Source organism: Bos taurus, chromosome 1 (assembly GCF_002263795.3).
Source record: "Bos taurus isolate L1 Dominette 01449 registration number 42190680 breed Hereford chromosome 1, ARS-UCD2.0, whole genome shotgun sequence".
In the NCBI taxonomy this organism is placed as follows: Eukaryota; Metazoa; Chordata; class Mammalia; order Artiodactyla; family Bovidae; genus Bos; species Bos taurus.
In genome coordinates this window covers 152825374-152842437 of record NC_037328.1, presented here as the reverse complement: position 1 = coordinate 152842437, position 17064 = coordinate 152825374, and the positions used below count along the sequence as shown (strand labels likewise).

Genomic DNA, 17064 nt, shown 5'->3' with positions numbered 1-17064 from the left:
CTGAATGGTCTAGTGTTTTACCCTACTTTTTTCAATTTAAGTCTAAATTTGGCAATAAGAAGTTCATGATAAGCCACAGTGAGCTCTTGGTCATGTTTTTGCTGACTCTGTAGAGCTTCTCCATTTTCAGCTGCAAAGAATGTAATCATCTGGTTTCGGTATTGACCATCTGGTGATATCCATGTGTAGAGTCGTCTCTTGTGTTTACTATGACGAGTGCGTTCTCTTGGCAATATTCTGTTAGCCTTTTATCTGCTTCATTTTGTACTCCAAGGCCAAACTTGCCTGTTATTCCAGGTATCTCTTGACTTTCTACTTTTGCATTCCAGTCCCCTATGATGAAAAGGACTTTTTTTTGAGTGTTAGTTCTAGAAGATCTTGTAGGTCTTCATAGAACTGCTCAGCTTCTTCAGCATTAGTGATTGGGGCATAGACTTGGATTACTGTGATGTTGAATGGTTTGCCTTGGAAACGAACAGAGACCATTCTGCTATTTTTGAAATTGAATCCAAGTACTGCATTTCGAACTCCTTTGTTGCATATGAGGGCTGCTGTATTTCTTCTAAGGGATTCTTGCCCACAGTAGTAGATGTAATGGTCATCTGAATGAAATTTGCCCATTCTGATCCATGTTAGTTCACTGATTCCTAAAATGTCAGTGTTCACTCTGGCCATCTCCTGTTTGACCAATTCCAATTTACCTAACGTTCCATGGGCCTAACTTTCATGGACCTAACATTCCTGGTTCCTATGCAATATTTGTCTTTCGAACTTTAGTTCCATCACCAGTCACATCCACAGTTGGGTGTTGTTTTCACTTTGGTTCAACCTCCTCATTCTTTCTGAGCACTTTCTCCGCTCTCTGCAGTAGCATATTGGGCACCTACCAACCTGGGGAGTTCATGTTTCAGTGTCATATCCTTTTGTGTTTTCATACTCTTCGTGGGATTCTCAAGGCAAAAATATTGAAGTGATTTGCCATTCTCTTCTCCAGTGGACAACGTTTTGCCAGAACAAAGGTACCCAAAGAAATACTGTGCTGACCGATGACTAGCCAGTTTTTGTTAAGTTATCTTATGAACTCTATGTGGAATACTAATATATGTGAAGAGGCCTCTGAATAAAGAAAACGGCACCTATAAAGTTCATGTAGTTTGTTTCATAAGAAAGTATGTTATTGTCTTCAAGCCAAGATTTGTACCATGATAAAATTAGATGTTTTTATGTTTTGAGATAAGAGACAAAGAAAAAAGAAAGAACTGGTGAGCTATTCAAATTAAGACAGAAATATTTAGGAAATATCAGCTAAGGCAGTTATCTCCTGAGGTGTTTATTTTACTGTAGAACAGTGCATATTAGCATCAGTGACTCTGAGCTGCCATAAAAATCTAAACTATGATCTTTGTCTTTAGACAGTCATGTAGATAGCTATTGAAGTTGGTTCTTATAGATTGAAGTCAGTGTTGTACAACCTGATTGTCACCAGCCAAATGGCTGGTCAGTGTAACTGAGGAACTAAATTCTTAATTGTGTTTAATTGTCTTAGTTATTGGAAAACTTTTAAGTATGCTTGGAACAACTTGAGCACATATATTGTAAACTTACGCGATCTGAATAGAGAGTAGTTATTTCCAATGACAATTTGCTGTTTTCATTGAGGTAGGCTTTAACTCTAAACTCTATAGGAAATTTTAAAGACAGTTTTAATAGTAAGGTATCTGATAACTATATTGACTACAAGTTAATGCAGTGTTTTGGATATTCGATAACACAGAGTATTATAATTAATTTTACGTGCCTCACCATTTTAGGATGTGTTTGCTTGAAAATTTTAATTTACGTATGTGGCTCACTTTATATTTCTAGTAGATGGCACTTACCTACATGTTGGGTAGCTGACTGCTGTTCTTGCATTATAAATAGTTTTAGCCTGAAATAGTTTTAGTGTTTCAACATGTTTTTCTCTGAAATATGATGAAGAATGAGTTTTGATATTAAATGTTCTAGCTAGAAGACTGTTGGTTTCTTTGAGAAGGCACCTTTCTGGTAAATTAAAGGAGGAAAAATTATCAACACTGAAATTTATTTAGGTTGGTAAAAAAGTAATTGCCATTTCAGACTGTGAATTTAAATGATCATCAGTTCAGTTCAGTTCAGTCGCTCAGTCGTGTCCGACTCTTTGCGACCCCATGAATCACAGCACACCAGGCCTCCCTGTCCATCACCAACTCCCGGAGTTCACTCAGACTCACGTCCAACGAGTCAGTGATGCCATCCAGCCATCTCATCCTCTGTCGTCCCCTTCTCCTCCTGCCCCCAGTCCCTCCCAGCATCAGGGTCTTTTCCAGTGAGTCAAGTCTTCGCATGAGGTGGCCAAAGTACTGGAGTTTCAGCTTTAGCATCATTCCTTCCAAAGAAATCCCAGGGCTGATCTCCTTCAGAATGGACTGGTTGCATCTCCTTGCAGTCCAAGGGACTCTCAACAGTCTTCTCCAACACCACAGTACAAAAGCATCAATTCTTCAGCGCTCAGCCTTCTTCACAGTCCAACTCTCACATCCATACATGACCACAGGAAAAACCATAGCCTTGACTAGACGAACCTTTGTTAGCAAAGTAATGTTTCTGCTTTTGAATATGCTGTCTAGGTTGGTCATAACTTTCCTTCCAAGGAGTAAGTGTCTTTTAATTCCATGGCTGCAGTCACCATCTGCAGTGATTTTGGAGCCCAAAAAAAGAAAGTCTGACACCGTTTCCACTGTTTCCCCATCTATTTGCCATGAAGTGATGGGACTGGATGCCATGATCTTAGTTTTCTGAATGTTGAACTTTAAGCCAACTTTTTCACTCTCCACTTTCACTTTCATCAAGAGGCTTTTTAGTTCCTCTTCTCTTTCTGCCATAAGGGTGGTCATATCTGCATATCTGAGGTTATTGATATTTCTCCCGGCAATCTTGATTCCAGCTTGTGTTTCTTCCAGTCCAGCGTTTCTCATGATGTACTCTGCATAGAAGTTAAATAAGCAGGGTGACAATATACAGCCTTGACGTACTCCTTTTCCTATTTGGAACCAGTCTGTTGTTCCATGTCCAGTTCTAACTGTTGCTTCCTGACCTGCATACAAATTTCTCAAGAGGCAGATCAGGTGGTCTGGTATTCCCATCTCTTTCAGAATTTTCCACAGTTATTGTGATCCACACAGTCAAAGGCTTTGGCATAGTCAATAAAGCAGAAATAGATGTTTTTCTGGAACATACCTAGGCTCAAATTCATCTTTATTAATCAAAATAAGAAGCACTACAATCAACACATTTTTGTCAATGATTTTTTTTTCCTTTAGCATAAAAATCGGTGCCTCATGATTCAGCGAACTCTTGGAAAGAATTATATGTTTCCTGCTGGCTGTGGAAGCATTTTTCCTGCAAAAAGTTGTTGAGATGCCGGAAGAAGTGGTAGTTAGTTGGTGAGAAGTCAGGTGAATATGGCAGACGAGGCAAACTTCGTAGCCCAATTCATTCAACTTCTGAAGTATTGGTATGCGACATGCATCCATCTGGCCATTGTTGTGAAGAATTGAGCTGTTTCTGTTGACCAGTGCGGGCTGCAGCTGTTGCAGTTTTTGATGCATCTCATTAATTTGCTGAGCATGCTTTTCAGATGTCATGGTTTTGCTGGGATTCAGAAAGCTGTAGTGGATCAGACGGGCAGCAGACCACCAAACAGTGACTGTGACCTCTTTTTGGGGCAAATTTGTCTTTGTACTGAGCTGGTCATGACCGGTTGTCATATAAAATGTACTTCTGGTCGCATATCACAATCTGATCAAGAAATGGTTCACTGTTATGTAGAATAAGAGGAGATGATATTTCAAAACGATTTTTCTGCCCGAGGCACGAATCCCATGAGGAGCCTGGTGGGCTAGTGTCCTTTGGATTTCAGTGAGTCGGACACAACTGAAGTGACTTAGCACACAGCACGTGAGGCATTCACTTTGAGCTTTTTCACCTTTCCAGTTTGCTTCAAATGTCGAACAACCGTAGAATGATCAGCGTTGAGGCTCTTCAGCAGCTTCTCCTGTAGTTACAAGAGGATCAGCTTTGATAATCCTCTCTGTTGGTTGTTGTCAGCTTCTGATGGCCTGCCCCTGCACTCCTCATCTTCAAGGCTCTCGTCTCCTTTGCAAAGCTTCTTGAACCACTGCCGCACCATACATCTGTTAGCAGTTCCTGGCAGATGAATTGTTGTGAGTTGTCTGCTGCTTTACAACCCATTTTGAACTCCAGTAAGAAAATTGCTCAAATTTACTTTTTGTGTAACATTATTTCCCTAGTCTAAAATAAATATAAAATAAATAGCAAGTAATAAGTCATGAGCAAAAAAACATAAAGTGAGAAATGTGCATTAAAATGACATATAACATAACCACATTTATTTATTTAAGAATGTATTCTGGTATCAAATGGCAAAGTTCAGCAGTGCAAAGCCAGTCACTTTTGCGCCAACCTAATACATAGCTTTATGAAGGACAGCAGTTTTTTTAAGAAAGTGGGCAGTTAGAATGTATCTTTATATACCAATTACAGTTCATAAGTTTATATACTGTACTCCTTACCAGTGACTGCATTAGTGACAGGTATAGTCTATACCTCTTACTTAAGTCTTCTATATATATTGCTTTTTACTATCTTGCGTTCTTACCTTGTACATGTTAATTTTTTTCATGTATGATGTAGTACCTCATTTAGGCCGCAGGAGGTCTTTTTTCCTCCAACTTTATTTATGTATAATTGACAAGTAAAGACTGTGTTTGTTTAAGGTTTATGACATGACAATAAAATATACATTATGAAATGGTTACTACAGTCAAGCTGAACATGTTAACTAGCAAGTCTCATTTCATATAGTTATCTGTTTTTTTGCTTTTGTGATAACACAAGATCTACTCTCAGCAAATTCAAAGCTTTCATACAGTAGTTAATTATCATCACCGTGCTGTATGTTCAGTTCAGTTTAGTCGCTCAGTCGTGTCCGACTCTTTGCAACCCCATGAATCGCAGCACGCCAGGCCTCCCTGTCCATCACCAACTCCCGGAGTTCACTCAAACTCACATCCATCAAGTCGGTGATGCCATCCAGCCATCTCATCCTCTGCCGTCCCCTTCTCCTCCTGTCCCTAATCCCTCCCAGCATCAGAGTCTTTTCCAATGAGTCAACTCTTCACATGAGGTGGCCAAAGTACTGGAGTTTCAGCTTTAGCATCATTCTTTCCAAAGAAATCCCAGGGCTGATCTCCTTCAGAATGGACTGGTTGGATCTCCTTGCAGTCCAAGGGACTCTCAAGAGTCTTCTCCAACACCACAGTTCAAAAGCATCAATTCTTCAGTGCTCAGCTTTCTTCACAGTCCAACTCTCACATCCATACATGACTACAGGAAAAACCATAGCCTTGATTAGACGGACCTTTGTTAGCAAAGTAATGTCTCTGCTTTTGAATATGCTACCTAGGTTGGTCATAACTTTCCTTCCAAGGAGTAAGCTGTATGTTAGATCCCCAGAATTTATTCACCTTATAACTGAAGGTTTGTACCTTTAGATTACCAACATCATTTCCTCCATTCTACCCTCCGCTTCTATGAGTTCAGCTTTTTAAGATTTCACGTATAAATGGAATCACAGTATTTTTCTGTGTCTGGCTTATTTCACTCATCGTAATATCCTTCCGATTCATCCATGTTGTTGGAAATGGCACAGTTTCCTTCATTTTTACAGCTGAATACTATTCCATTGCATGCACATATACTGTATTTTATTGATCCATTCATCTGTCAGTAGACACTTAGACTGTTTCCATTTCTTGGCTTTGTGAATAACGGTGCAATGAGCACAGGAGTATGATACACTCTGCATTGTATCTGCATTGGTAGAGATAACTCTTTGAGATACTGGCTTAATTTCCCTTGAATGTGTACGTAGAAGTGAGATCATGGGATCTTGTGGTAGTTTTATATTTAATTTTTTCAGGAACCTCCCTCTGGTTTTCATACTAGCTGTTCCAGTCTACATTCCCACCAACAGTGTACAAAGGGTTTCCTTTTCCCCGTGTTCTCACCAACACTTGTCTCATCTTTATGGTACTAGCTGTCCTAACAGGTGTGAAATGAAATCTCATTTTGGTTTTGCTTTGAATAACCCTAGTTATTAATGATGTTGAACATCTTATGTTGTGTACATGAGAACATCATGTACCCATTGGTCATTTATATGTTTTCTTTAGAAAAATATGTACTTTAAAAAAAGAAGGAGAAAAATACCTACATGGGTCTTTTGTCCATTTTAAAAATCAGGTTATTTGGTTTTTGTTTTTTTGTGGGGTTTTGTTTGTTTGTTTGTTTTGCTGTTGAGTTGCATGAGTTCCTTGTATATCTTGCATGTTAACCCCTTAACAGATACATGGACTGCAAATATTTCCTCCCATTACATAGGTTGTCTTTTCAATTTGTTGGTGGTCTCCTTTGCTGTCTCGAAGCGTCTTAGTTTGGTGCAGTCCCACTTGTTTATATTTGCTTTTGTTGTCTGTGTTTTGGGTATCGTATCCAAAAAATCACTAGGTTGTTTGAGGTCTTTGAAGGTGATGATGATATATGACATTTTGTGATCCTTTGGTGTGGTATAGAGAGTGGGGTGGAAATATTAATATTTAGGTATTTGTTGAATTATTTGGTATTGTTATTTCAGTGAATGCTTTAGGAATAAAGTATTCTTGCCAAAAGGTTTTTAGATTATTTCAATGTACTGGACTTTGAGAAGGATTGAACCAAATCTTAGCATTCTTTAGGAATGTTTTTATACCCACCTAGAATTAGGCTGAGTGACTTCACTTTCACTTTTCACTCTCATGCTTTGGAGAAGGAAATGGCAACCCACTCCAGTGTTCTTGCCTGGAGAATCCCAGGGACAGAAGAGCCTGGTAGGCTACCATCTCTGGGGTCGCACAGAGTCGGACACGACTGAAGCGACTTAGCAGCAGCAGCAGCAGAATTAGGCTGCTTTGGGATTGCTAACACTTCATTTTCAAATCATGAAAGTGTATACTAAGAGACTTTGGATTAATATTTGAAACCAACTGAGAGCTTGAAGGAACTATAGATAAGATAAAACAAATCATAGTCCCCATTTTATAAATTCAGAAACTGAAGAAGACCTAAACTGCTTGACCTCTAGCAAGCTCTAGTCTCCCAAGTCAGAAACCACCTGATTCCTCCCTCCTGCATCCAGTTTGTTAGCATGGCCAGTAAGTCCCACTTCTAAAATGTATCTATCTGTCTCTCCATTTACATGCCCAGCACCCTAGATCAGATCACTCATCTTCTGGATCACTGCAGGGGTCTCCTAACTGGGTTTTGGCTTCCTTTCTTCTACTCCAGTCCTCTCTACACTGAAGCCACTTAATCTTTTTAAAGCAAACTATGATGATCTTTTTAAAGCAAACCTTGCTGTAAAAGTTTTAATAACTTTTCAGTCACTTAATCAAAACCACAAACTTTAGTTGTAAAGTTTGATAAAGAGTCCACCTGCTAAGTTTGATAAAGACCCCACATGCCTCTGAGCCACTCGGCCTGTGTGCCACAGCTGTTAAGCCTGCGCCCTGGAACCTGGGAGCCACACCTGCTGAGCCTTTGTGCCTCAGCTCCTGAAGCCCGAGCTCCCTGGAGCCCATACTCTGCAACAGGAGGAGGCACTGCAGTGAGAAGCCCACACACCACTAGAGAGTAGCCCCCCTCACTGCAACTGGAGAAAAGCCTGAGCAAATAAATAAAATTATTTTTTAAAAAACAAAGACTTTATAACTTGGTTTACCAAGCCCTGGGTAAGCTGAGTTTGCTGTTTCTCCAGCTGCATCTGCCCTTGTCCCTCATGATTGCTCCTCCAACCACATGGGCCTTCCTTTAGATCCTTCCCTTCCAGAATTGCTTTCCTTCTACAGTTGGTCACAGTTTCTAGTTTTGTAATATTTATTTGTGGGTAAGCTTCATTAGAACACAGATTGACTTTTTATTCATAATTTTGTTTTCTTGACCTGGAAGAAAGCCCAGCACATAGTAGATGAGGAATAAATACAGATGGAGAGTCTCTGACTGACTGGATGTTATTGAGCCCCCATTTACAATATATAAATTGTATATACAATTGTATATTCAGTATATAAATTGTAAAATAGTACCCACGGATGGTGGTGGAGGATTCAGCAAGAATATGTGTAATAAGCATTTGTTTCATTTTCCCTCTGTTGATTCTTCTTTGCTTATACAGCGTAATATAGTGGGTTGTTCTTCAAGCTGTTTTCTGGTCACTTATTGTTTCTGTTAAATTTTTTGCGGCTTGTGTTTATAAGTTATTGTGTGTAAGTGATTGTTTCTGTTAAATTTGTTATGGCTAATGTTTATAGTGCATTTCATTTATTGAAAATATAAGTGGCTATAACGTGTACTGGAGTATGAATGGTAGAAGAGCAGGGCTGGACAGGTATAATTGGTGATTAAAGAAAGAATAAGAATCTCATTTGGAGTTAGGTTCAGCTCCATGTGAAAAGAGACTGAGAATCACAGTGACTTAAAACAAGGCAGAACTATTTTTCTCTAACATAAAAGTCAGGAAGTGAGCGGACTTCCCTGGTGGCTCAGACAGTAAAGAATCTGTCTGCAGTGCAGAGCACCCAGGTTTGATCCCGGACCAGGAAGATTCCCTGGAGAAGAATTAGATATCCACTCCAGTATTCTTGCCTGGAGAATTCCATGGAAAGAGGAGCCTGGTGGACTACAGTCCATGGGGTTGCTAAGAGTGGGATATGACTGAGCGACTAACACTTCCACTTTTCAGAAAGTAGGCAGTCCAGGACTTTTATGGCAGTTCTGTCCCACGGAGTCCTCAGGAACCCAGATCCCATTCAGCTTGCTTTTCCACTACGCTAGACTCTGGTCCTTATTTGGTTTAAGATGGTGGCCAATCTTTCATGTTCCAGGAAGCAGGATGGATATGTCATTTGTTCTTCTAGAAAGTTTTCTGGAAGCCACATGACACCTCTACTTAAAATACTTGTTAGAAGTTTGTCTTGTGGCTCCTCACTAAAGGGAAACTGGGAGGTATTGTCTTTGTCGTGTGAGTATACTTAACTGAAAACTTGTATGTTCTAGTTGAATGGAAAATGGCAAAAACGGGTGCAAAATGTGTTCTTTGCAAAGAATGCATTGGAAAAGACCCTGATTCTGGGAAGGATTGAAGGTAGGAGAAGGGAACAAAAGAAGATAAAATGGTTGGATGGCATCACCGACTTGATGGATATGAGCTTGAGCAAGCTCCAGGAGTTGGTGATAGACAGGGAAGTCTGGTGGGCTACAGTCCATGGGGTTGCAAAGAGTTGGACACGACTGAGCAACGGAACTGAATTTGTTAGCACTGTGAAGTATATAGTAATATTAAAGATGAAAGAGTTAATCGTTCATTATTTATCACTATACAGTACTGGTAGGTTGAAACCACTTGAGGTCTTCAGATAACATTGGCTATTTTAGAAGTATGATTGGGTAAACATTTAGAAAATTGGTTCAGTTCAGTTCAGTCGCTCAGTCATGTCCAACTCTTTGCGACCCCATGAACCGCAACATGCTGGGCATCCCTGTCCATCACCCAACTCACGGAGTTCACCCAAACTCATGTCCATCAAGTCGATGATGCCATCCAGCCATCTCATCCTCTGTTGTCCCCTTCTCCTCCTGCGCCCAATCCCTCCCAGCATCAGGATCTTTTCAAATGAGTCAGCTCTTTGCATCAGATGGCCAAAATATTGGAGTTTCAGCTTCAACATCAGTCCTTCCAGTGGACACCCAGGACTGATCTCCTTTAGGGTGGACTGGTTGGATCTCCTTGCAGTCCAAGGGACTCTCAAGAGTCTTGTCCAACACCACAGTTCAAAAGCATCAATTCTTCGGTGCTCAGCTTTCTTCACAGTCCAACTCTCACATCCACACATGACCACTGGAAAAACCATAGCCTTGACTAGACGGACCTTTGTTGACAAAGTAATGTCTCTGCTTTTTAATATGCTGTCTAGGTTGGTCATAACTTTCCTTCCAAGGAGCAAGCGTCTTTTTATTTCATAGTTTCCCCACTGTTTCCCCATCTATTTGCCATGAAGTGATGGGACTGGATGCCATGATCTTAGTTTTCTGAATGTTGAGCTTTAAGCCAGCTTTTCACTCTCCTCTTTCACTTTCATCAAGAAGCTTTTTAGTTCTTCACTTTCTGCCATAAGGGTGGTCATATCTGCATATCTGAGGTTATTGATATTTCTCCCGGCAATCTTGATTCCAGCTTGTGCTTCATCCAGCCCAGTGTTTCTCATGATGTACTCTGCATAGAAGTTAAATAAGCAGGGTGACAATATACAGCCTTGACGTACTCCTTTCCCTATTTGAAACTAGTCTGTTGTTCCATGTCCAGTTCTAACTGTTGCTTCCTGACCTGCATATAGGTTTCTCAAGAGGCAGGTCCCATCTCTTTCAGAATTTTCTGCAGGTTATTGTGATCCACACAGTCAAAGGCTTTGGCATAGTCAAGAAAGCAGAAATAGATGTTTTTGTGGAACTCTCTTGCTTTTTCGATGATCCAGTGGATGTTGGCAATTTGATCTCTGGTTCCTCTGCCTTTTCTAAAACCAGCTTGAACATCTGGAAGTTCCCGGTTCATGTTTTGCTGAAGCCTGACTTGGAGAATTTTGAGCATTACTTTACTAGTGTGTGAGATGAGTGCAATTGTGCAGTAGTTTGAGCATTCTTTGGCATTTTGTTTCTTTGGGATTGGAATGAAAACTGACCTTTTCCTAGCTGAGAAATACATTACAGATGGAGAATTAAATCTGATCTCTTTCAAGGATTTTGAATTCATCATTTAAAAAATATATAGTGCCAGTTTTGCAGTGGCTCTGCTAATCACATGGAAATCTGACCAGTAGCCTAGAGAGCAACTGTTTCTTTATTCTTTGCACCTCACCCCCGCCCCCGACCCTGCTTCCTCGTACCCTGCTTGCTTTTAAATCTGTTCACAGACTTTTTCCAAAGTATATGGACTGGGGAGGCATATAACTCAAGAGGATTGTTCAGGATCCTTGAACTGTGAAAACTGTTTCTGAAACATAATTTGAACCCACCATTTTTTACCACAAGCTTTTATTTTTTAATACTCAGACTAATTTGGTGCGGAGTAATCATTTGGCATACCCTCGATAAAATATTTTATTCTGTAATAATCAATCTGGAGTTTATAAATTTTTAAGAGATAAGATGAGCTTTGGGTTGACTGTTCAGAAAGGAAAAATCATTTGTATCAAGAAAAGAAATTCTGTTGTAACAATATGGGGAACCTAAAAATAATCTTCCAGGATGTTAAACTTTTTATCAGTAAAATGAGAATTTTGAGCCAGCTTTTCCATGAATTAACTCTGTGTGAAAAGTAGGGAGTAAGCTTTTGAGAGGATACATTTTAATCTAAAGAATGGAAGGATTATGAAGTTGTCATTGAAATTGTTGGCCTATTAAAAAGTTAATCTGATATGGCCTAAAAATTAAATGCCTCACGAAAAAAAAACAAAAACAAAAACATTTTCTTGCATTGTTCAACTGAAAACGGCAAAAACCCCATTGTTGAATTAAATCTGCAGTTATTGTCCATTTTTCCTCCTAGCCATTTTCTCCATTCCTGATTTCTTCAGTGGCTTCCCTTGATGGCTCAGCGATAGACTCCTCATGCCAGTACAGCAGACCTGGGCGCCATCCCTGGGTCAGGAAGATGCCCAGGAAGAGGAAAGAATAACTCTCTCCAGTGTTCTTGTCCAGGATGGACAGAGGAGCCTAGTTGGGCTACAGTCCACAGGGTCGCTAAATGTCGGGACAGGACTTAGCAACTAAGCCACAGCAGTGTTTTCAGTACTCACTTACCCATGTCCTTTAAGATGTGAATGCCTTGAAATGAGGGGGCCTCTCATATTCAGTAGGAAATGTAAAACAGTGCTGTATGGCACTGTTAACATACAATGTTTCAGTAGTTTTTTTTATAAGTTAATGTATTATGGGCCAATACTTTTTATTCTTGCTCTTTCCCTAGGCTGTGAAATACAGTGAATGTGGAGGAATACAAACACCTCTTGCCTAAGTTTATTGCTCTCTTCCCCAGTAACACTTGGTAAGCACTAGTCTGGTTACAGGAGTGTAAAGTTTCTAGCAGGCTCTCTAGAGGCCTGAAAAGGGTGGGGACTTAGTAACAGGATGGAATCTCCAGACCCCCAAACGGAATCACTTCCCCAGTAGGGGCAGGTTGTCAGTATCCAGGGTTTCACAAGGAATATCTTTTAACTATCCTAAGTATCTGTAATAATACTATTATCTTTATTTTAAACTTTACTCTTAATAACACCACAAAGTAGATTCTGTCAGCTCTTTAGTAGATACTGAAATGATTCACGGAAATGTTAAGTAACTTGCTCAAGGTCACACAGTTACGTTTCCTAGTAGGAAGCCGGATTAGATTAGTTTGGTTACAGAGCCTGTCTTCTCAATCAGTGTTCTGTTACAGTGTGTTTCCAAGGTGAACATCTCTGGAGATTATTATTCTCAGAAGTCTAAGTCTTAGACTCAAGGACTAAAGCAGCTTGCTCAAAGACACAGCTTTGTCTTGGGATCTGAACTCCAGGCAGGCTGACTGCCGAGCCGGTAGTTTGAACCGTCATCAGTATCATTGTTCTATATGCTGTCAGCTTACACATTTAAGTTGCTCTCCCCCTAGAGGCACGGGATTCATTGTGCTGCACTTTAATACCCCCATGTTTACTGGTTGAAATACATGAATCCTGCCCCCACTGTCTTTTATATTTTTTCCACTCTATTCCTGAGTCTTGTGACATAATAGAATTTATTTCAGTGAAATTATTTACAGATGGAGATATTGGAGGAAACAATATGTATGTAGCATAGCCCCTACCTTCAAGGAGCTTGCTTTCTGTTTGGGAAAAACCAAAGTATAGAATTTGACCTAGAGCAAGAGAACAGGATGTACCTGCTTAGGTCTAAGCAGGTGAACTTATATACTGGAGACTTTAGAACAAGCTAAAATTGTCCGTATAAAAAGAGATTTTGTTTGGGGGGCAAGGCCCCCTGACAGTGACAGTATATTGTTACTATAGTGGTTTCATGCACGTCAGAATACTTGCATGTCTTTATTTTGACTTAAAACCATTTATATTTTTAAAAATAACTGAATTTTTAGCACACGTTAGTATTTTAGTACAGTTATGTTAGGGTTATAGGTTTTTTCTTAAATTGATAATGGGTTTTGTTGTTGAATTCTGGCTTTCTTGTTTATATTATGCTGGATTTTTTTCTTTTCTTTTTTTTTTTTTTAGTGTTCTGATAAATCAACTGACTTAAGTGTGTGAGGTAACATTAGCCCTGAAGTACCTATTTAAAAATAACTTGTTTGGGAATATTATTGCAATAAATAGTATGTTACTTTGTTACCTAAACTTTTCACAATCATTTAGATGATTTGTCTTCTAAGATCACTTTTACAGTCTGGTATTATAGATTACAGAACTCTTTGACGAGAGTGTATGCGTACAGTCAGTGGAAGCAGAGTAGATTAGAAAGAGCATGTGTTTACAATTAGGTACAGCTTTACTAATTTGCCAACTATGGATATAGTAATTTCTAAGTCTGTTTTTTCTCTTTACATATGGGAATGTAGCAGGGCCACTGTGAATATTAAATGAGAATGTAACATCTAGCACATCACAAATGTTCAGGAATATCATGTTTATTAATAAAAATGCTGGTTGACAGATGAAAACAAAGATTGAGGCAGAATCATAGTATTTTCTTGTCATTTTTCTGTGGGAAAATAATCCCGTCCTTAGTAAACCAAGAAATGGGGAGGAAACAGAGAAAGCCAACTATAAATTGGTTGTTTTTAACACTTATTTGTAGCTCCAGGATAATTACTTTTATAGGGAGGGAGAAGATTCTTTGCTTTGTGTTAACCCTTTACCACTACCAAGGACTTGAAACAATAGATTTATGTAGCTACTCAACAGATTTTAAGGCTTTGTTCCACATCCAGATCGGAAGACAGTATTATTTCTTTTGTGAAATTCAAGTGATTAGTAGAATTTTACAATTAGAATTTCTCCAATATGGGATTTTCATTTTTCTCTTTCAAAACATGATTTGGTTGACTAAATTTAACAACTCAGAAATTGTTAGTAAATCTTAAATTTCTTTTGTTTAAACTTCTTTACATTCTTGAAAATAACATACATGTAAAAATGGTCTTGAGGAAATAGGAAGAAAACCGTGGGTTTATGGTATTTATGTTCTCATAAAATGCTCCTCCATGTCTAGTTCTCTTTTATGGGTTCACTGCAGACATTCTCACTGCAGCTGTCACTATAGGGTTAAACATTTGCTGTATTGTAACATACGAAAGCAGTTAAACTGTTTGGAATTGTTTACTTGCTAAAACCAGTGTTAGTCAGCAGAGGCAGTACACCAGATTTCCTTGTGGCTTTTAGTGGAAAATGGTAAAAGCGCACTCATTTTTTGGTTATAGAATTTTTTAGTTTGATCTGGATTAGTCACAGAACTGGCATGAACCTTCTAATTGTGAAGGCTGTCCAAACGCACTGTTTTTTTCTCCTGCTGGAGGAAGTCACATCCGGAGCAGTAGCTCAGCTCTCTGGTAAGTGAAACATGTGAGCATTACTAGGCATTTCACCCTGCGGTTCTGCAGTCCTTGCTCTTCAGACTGTTGCTCAGTTGGAATGCTTCTATGGGGCCGATCCTGAGGTTCTCTATTTGTTAAGGACCTGCTACTCATTTGGAGGTGTCAGTGGCGGTTTGCAAGATCATATGAGGAACAGGAAAGCATCTGAAATCGACTGAAAAAGAAAACTGTAGCGGTTTTCACAGTGGAAGGAAACTATATTGGCACAGAGGCAGATGATTGAATAAAGTAGTTGGCTCAGAGAAGATGCACAGTCTGCTGTTTTTTCCTCTGAATGAAGACTCTTTGATGGAAGCTGCATTCATGTGGAGATCAAAGAAAACACTGGAATGATAAACTACTGGAGTTTTCTCCCTCTCTTTTTTAAAAATGAAAAGCCTGAAGCTGTAATTTGAGCTCAAATGCCTTCTAATTCCTTCGCAGCCTGCCTGTTCCATTAGGATTCTCCGCTAACACCGTTTCTGCTTGGTGCCTGTGCCCTTTTGCTGGAGCAGCCACAGACCACTGCCTGATGGAGGAAGAATGAACACTATGCTTTTCCTGTGCTGTCGATGGGAATAAAGCTAACTGTTTCTTCTCTTATATGGAATATCTGGATTAATCAAGCTGTATTCTAGTACCAAGAGTCTTATTGTCTCTTGTGGTCTGACTCATTGCATGTAAATGTACTGCAGCTTTGCTATTAATGCAGAGTGTTGTTTTTTTTTCTTTTTCAAACACAGAAAGAATTGTCAACCTCTGAGCAACATTTTGAGAGCTCTAGCTGTATTTTTTTTTTTTTTTTCTGGATAGTATCTATATTAAACCAGCGAAGCTGAAGAAGTGGAGACAAATTAGAAGTGGAAACCGAATAGTGAGATTTTATATTTTATTTTCAATGATAAGCAAGCCAGCTGCTGGTAACTATGACCTTGCAGGCAGGAGTGGGTATAGCTGTGATCGTCTGTCTCAGCACTTGCTCCTCGTCTTATTCTGTTGTGTGTGGTGCTATCACCCAGACAGTGATCTTTTTATGCAAGTGAATTTCTGTAAAACAGAGTAGTAATATGACTATCTTGGTAGCGGAAAAATAGTTTTAAATGAGCTTGTTCTGGATTCAGTTTTAGTTCTTGACATGTTGATGTGAAATTTCTTTTAAGTTTTACAGTAACCCGACAAAATAATAGAATTTGGGTTTGTTTGTTTTTTTTTTTAGGAAGTTATGTAGTTATAATTTTAAGCTTTAGTTTTTCTGATAGTACTTATTAACTTTAAAAACACCAGCTGTGCTTTTTAAAGGATGATTCTAAGCGCTGTACAGAAGAGGAGGAAAAGCTACTTGTGCTCTTCCAACTGTGACTTTTATCACATAGCTTAGAATTCAGCTTTTTAAAAGAACGAATGAGTCGAGTGTGTATTGTTGTTTTGGAGGAGGTAGAAGATGAGTCTCCTGAATTCATTTGTAAATTGCCACAGGAAAATAAATCCCTGCATTCTGCACCTTCGGGAAATGTATTGGTAAGATACGAGAGTTTATATGTTTACTATCTTTTATTGAACTAGCAGGGTAAATTTTATTTTTTAAGCATAAATGCAAGTTAATTTCCACTAGTTACATAAAAAACCCAAGTGAAAGCAATATAGGTGTGTGAGTGTGATGTAATATTACTTGTGTATAAATACACACATTTCCTATTTTCACTTTTTCAGATGTTTAGATAACATTTCAGACTTTATCTCTTAATCTGTTAAAATGAGTTTAAAAAATAATTTGAGGATAGTAGGCTACAGCACCCATGTTTCAGTTTTTACTTGTGGTTTTAGAAACTGATGTGGCAAGTATGAGGAACTGTGTGTTTTAGGAAAGTTGGCTGTTGCCAGCAGCACCGAGGCACAGCCTTCTCTGTAGTGAATTTTATATATGTACATGCAGGGCTGTTACAGAAAAAGAATCAGGCTTCATCTTTAATTTTATTTTTAAAGCTTTGTCAATTAATTTTTTGTTTGAGAGTATAATGTGATACCTTATCAGAGAGGCTATATCATTGATTAAGAACTTGTTATATTTAGACATGCATGTGTCTGCCTCTTCATGTTACTCAGATTTACAGTAATTTTTGGTCTTTGAATAGCAGTGATTTTCATCAGCTGTCAGGTTTTCTTTGGATTTTTATCTTTACACATGGAATGCTAACTCATGCAAATTATTCGGGTGCCCGAAACAGAGCTGCTCGAGGAGGCTTCCTCTGTGGGCTCCT

At 39.0% G+C, this 17064-nt stretch overlaps 1 protein-coding gene across 8 annotated transcripts in view; it reads left to right on the top strand.

Moving 5' to 3' along the window:
- The window catches only part of ANKRD28 (ankyrin repeat domain 28), a 218062-nt gene that overhangs the window by 74058 nt on the left and 126940 nt on the right, over positions 1-17064 (top strand). The window contains exon 1 of one of the 8 annotated variants that reach the window (XM_059884937.1): positions 2094-14782. The exons of 2 other annotated variants lie outside the window; for them this stretch is intronic. Coding sequence is in view for 2 of the 6 variants with exons in the window: in XM_010801755.4 (XP_010800057.1) it covers positions 16208-16324 (117 nt within the window). In the remaining 4 variants the exon portion in view is untranslated. Of the gene's footprint in view, positions 1-2093; positions 14783-14845; positions 16325-17064 lie in introns of those variants that run through there. 5 more of the 8 variants (NM_001205960.2, XM_059884939.1, XM_010801755.4 and 2 more) reach the window with 5 other exon arrangements.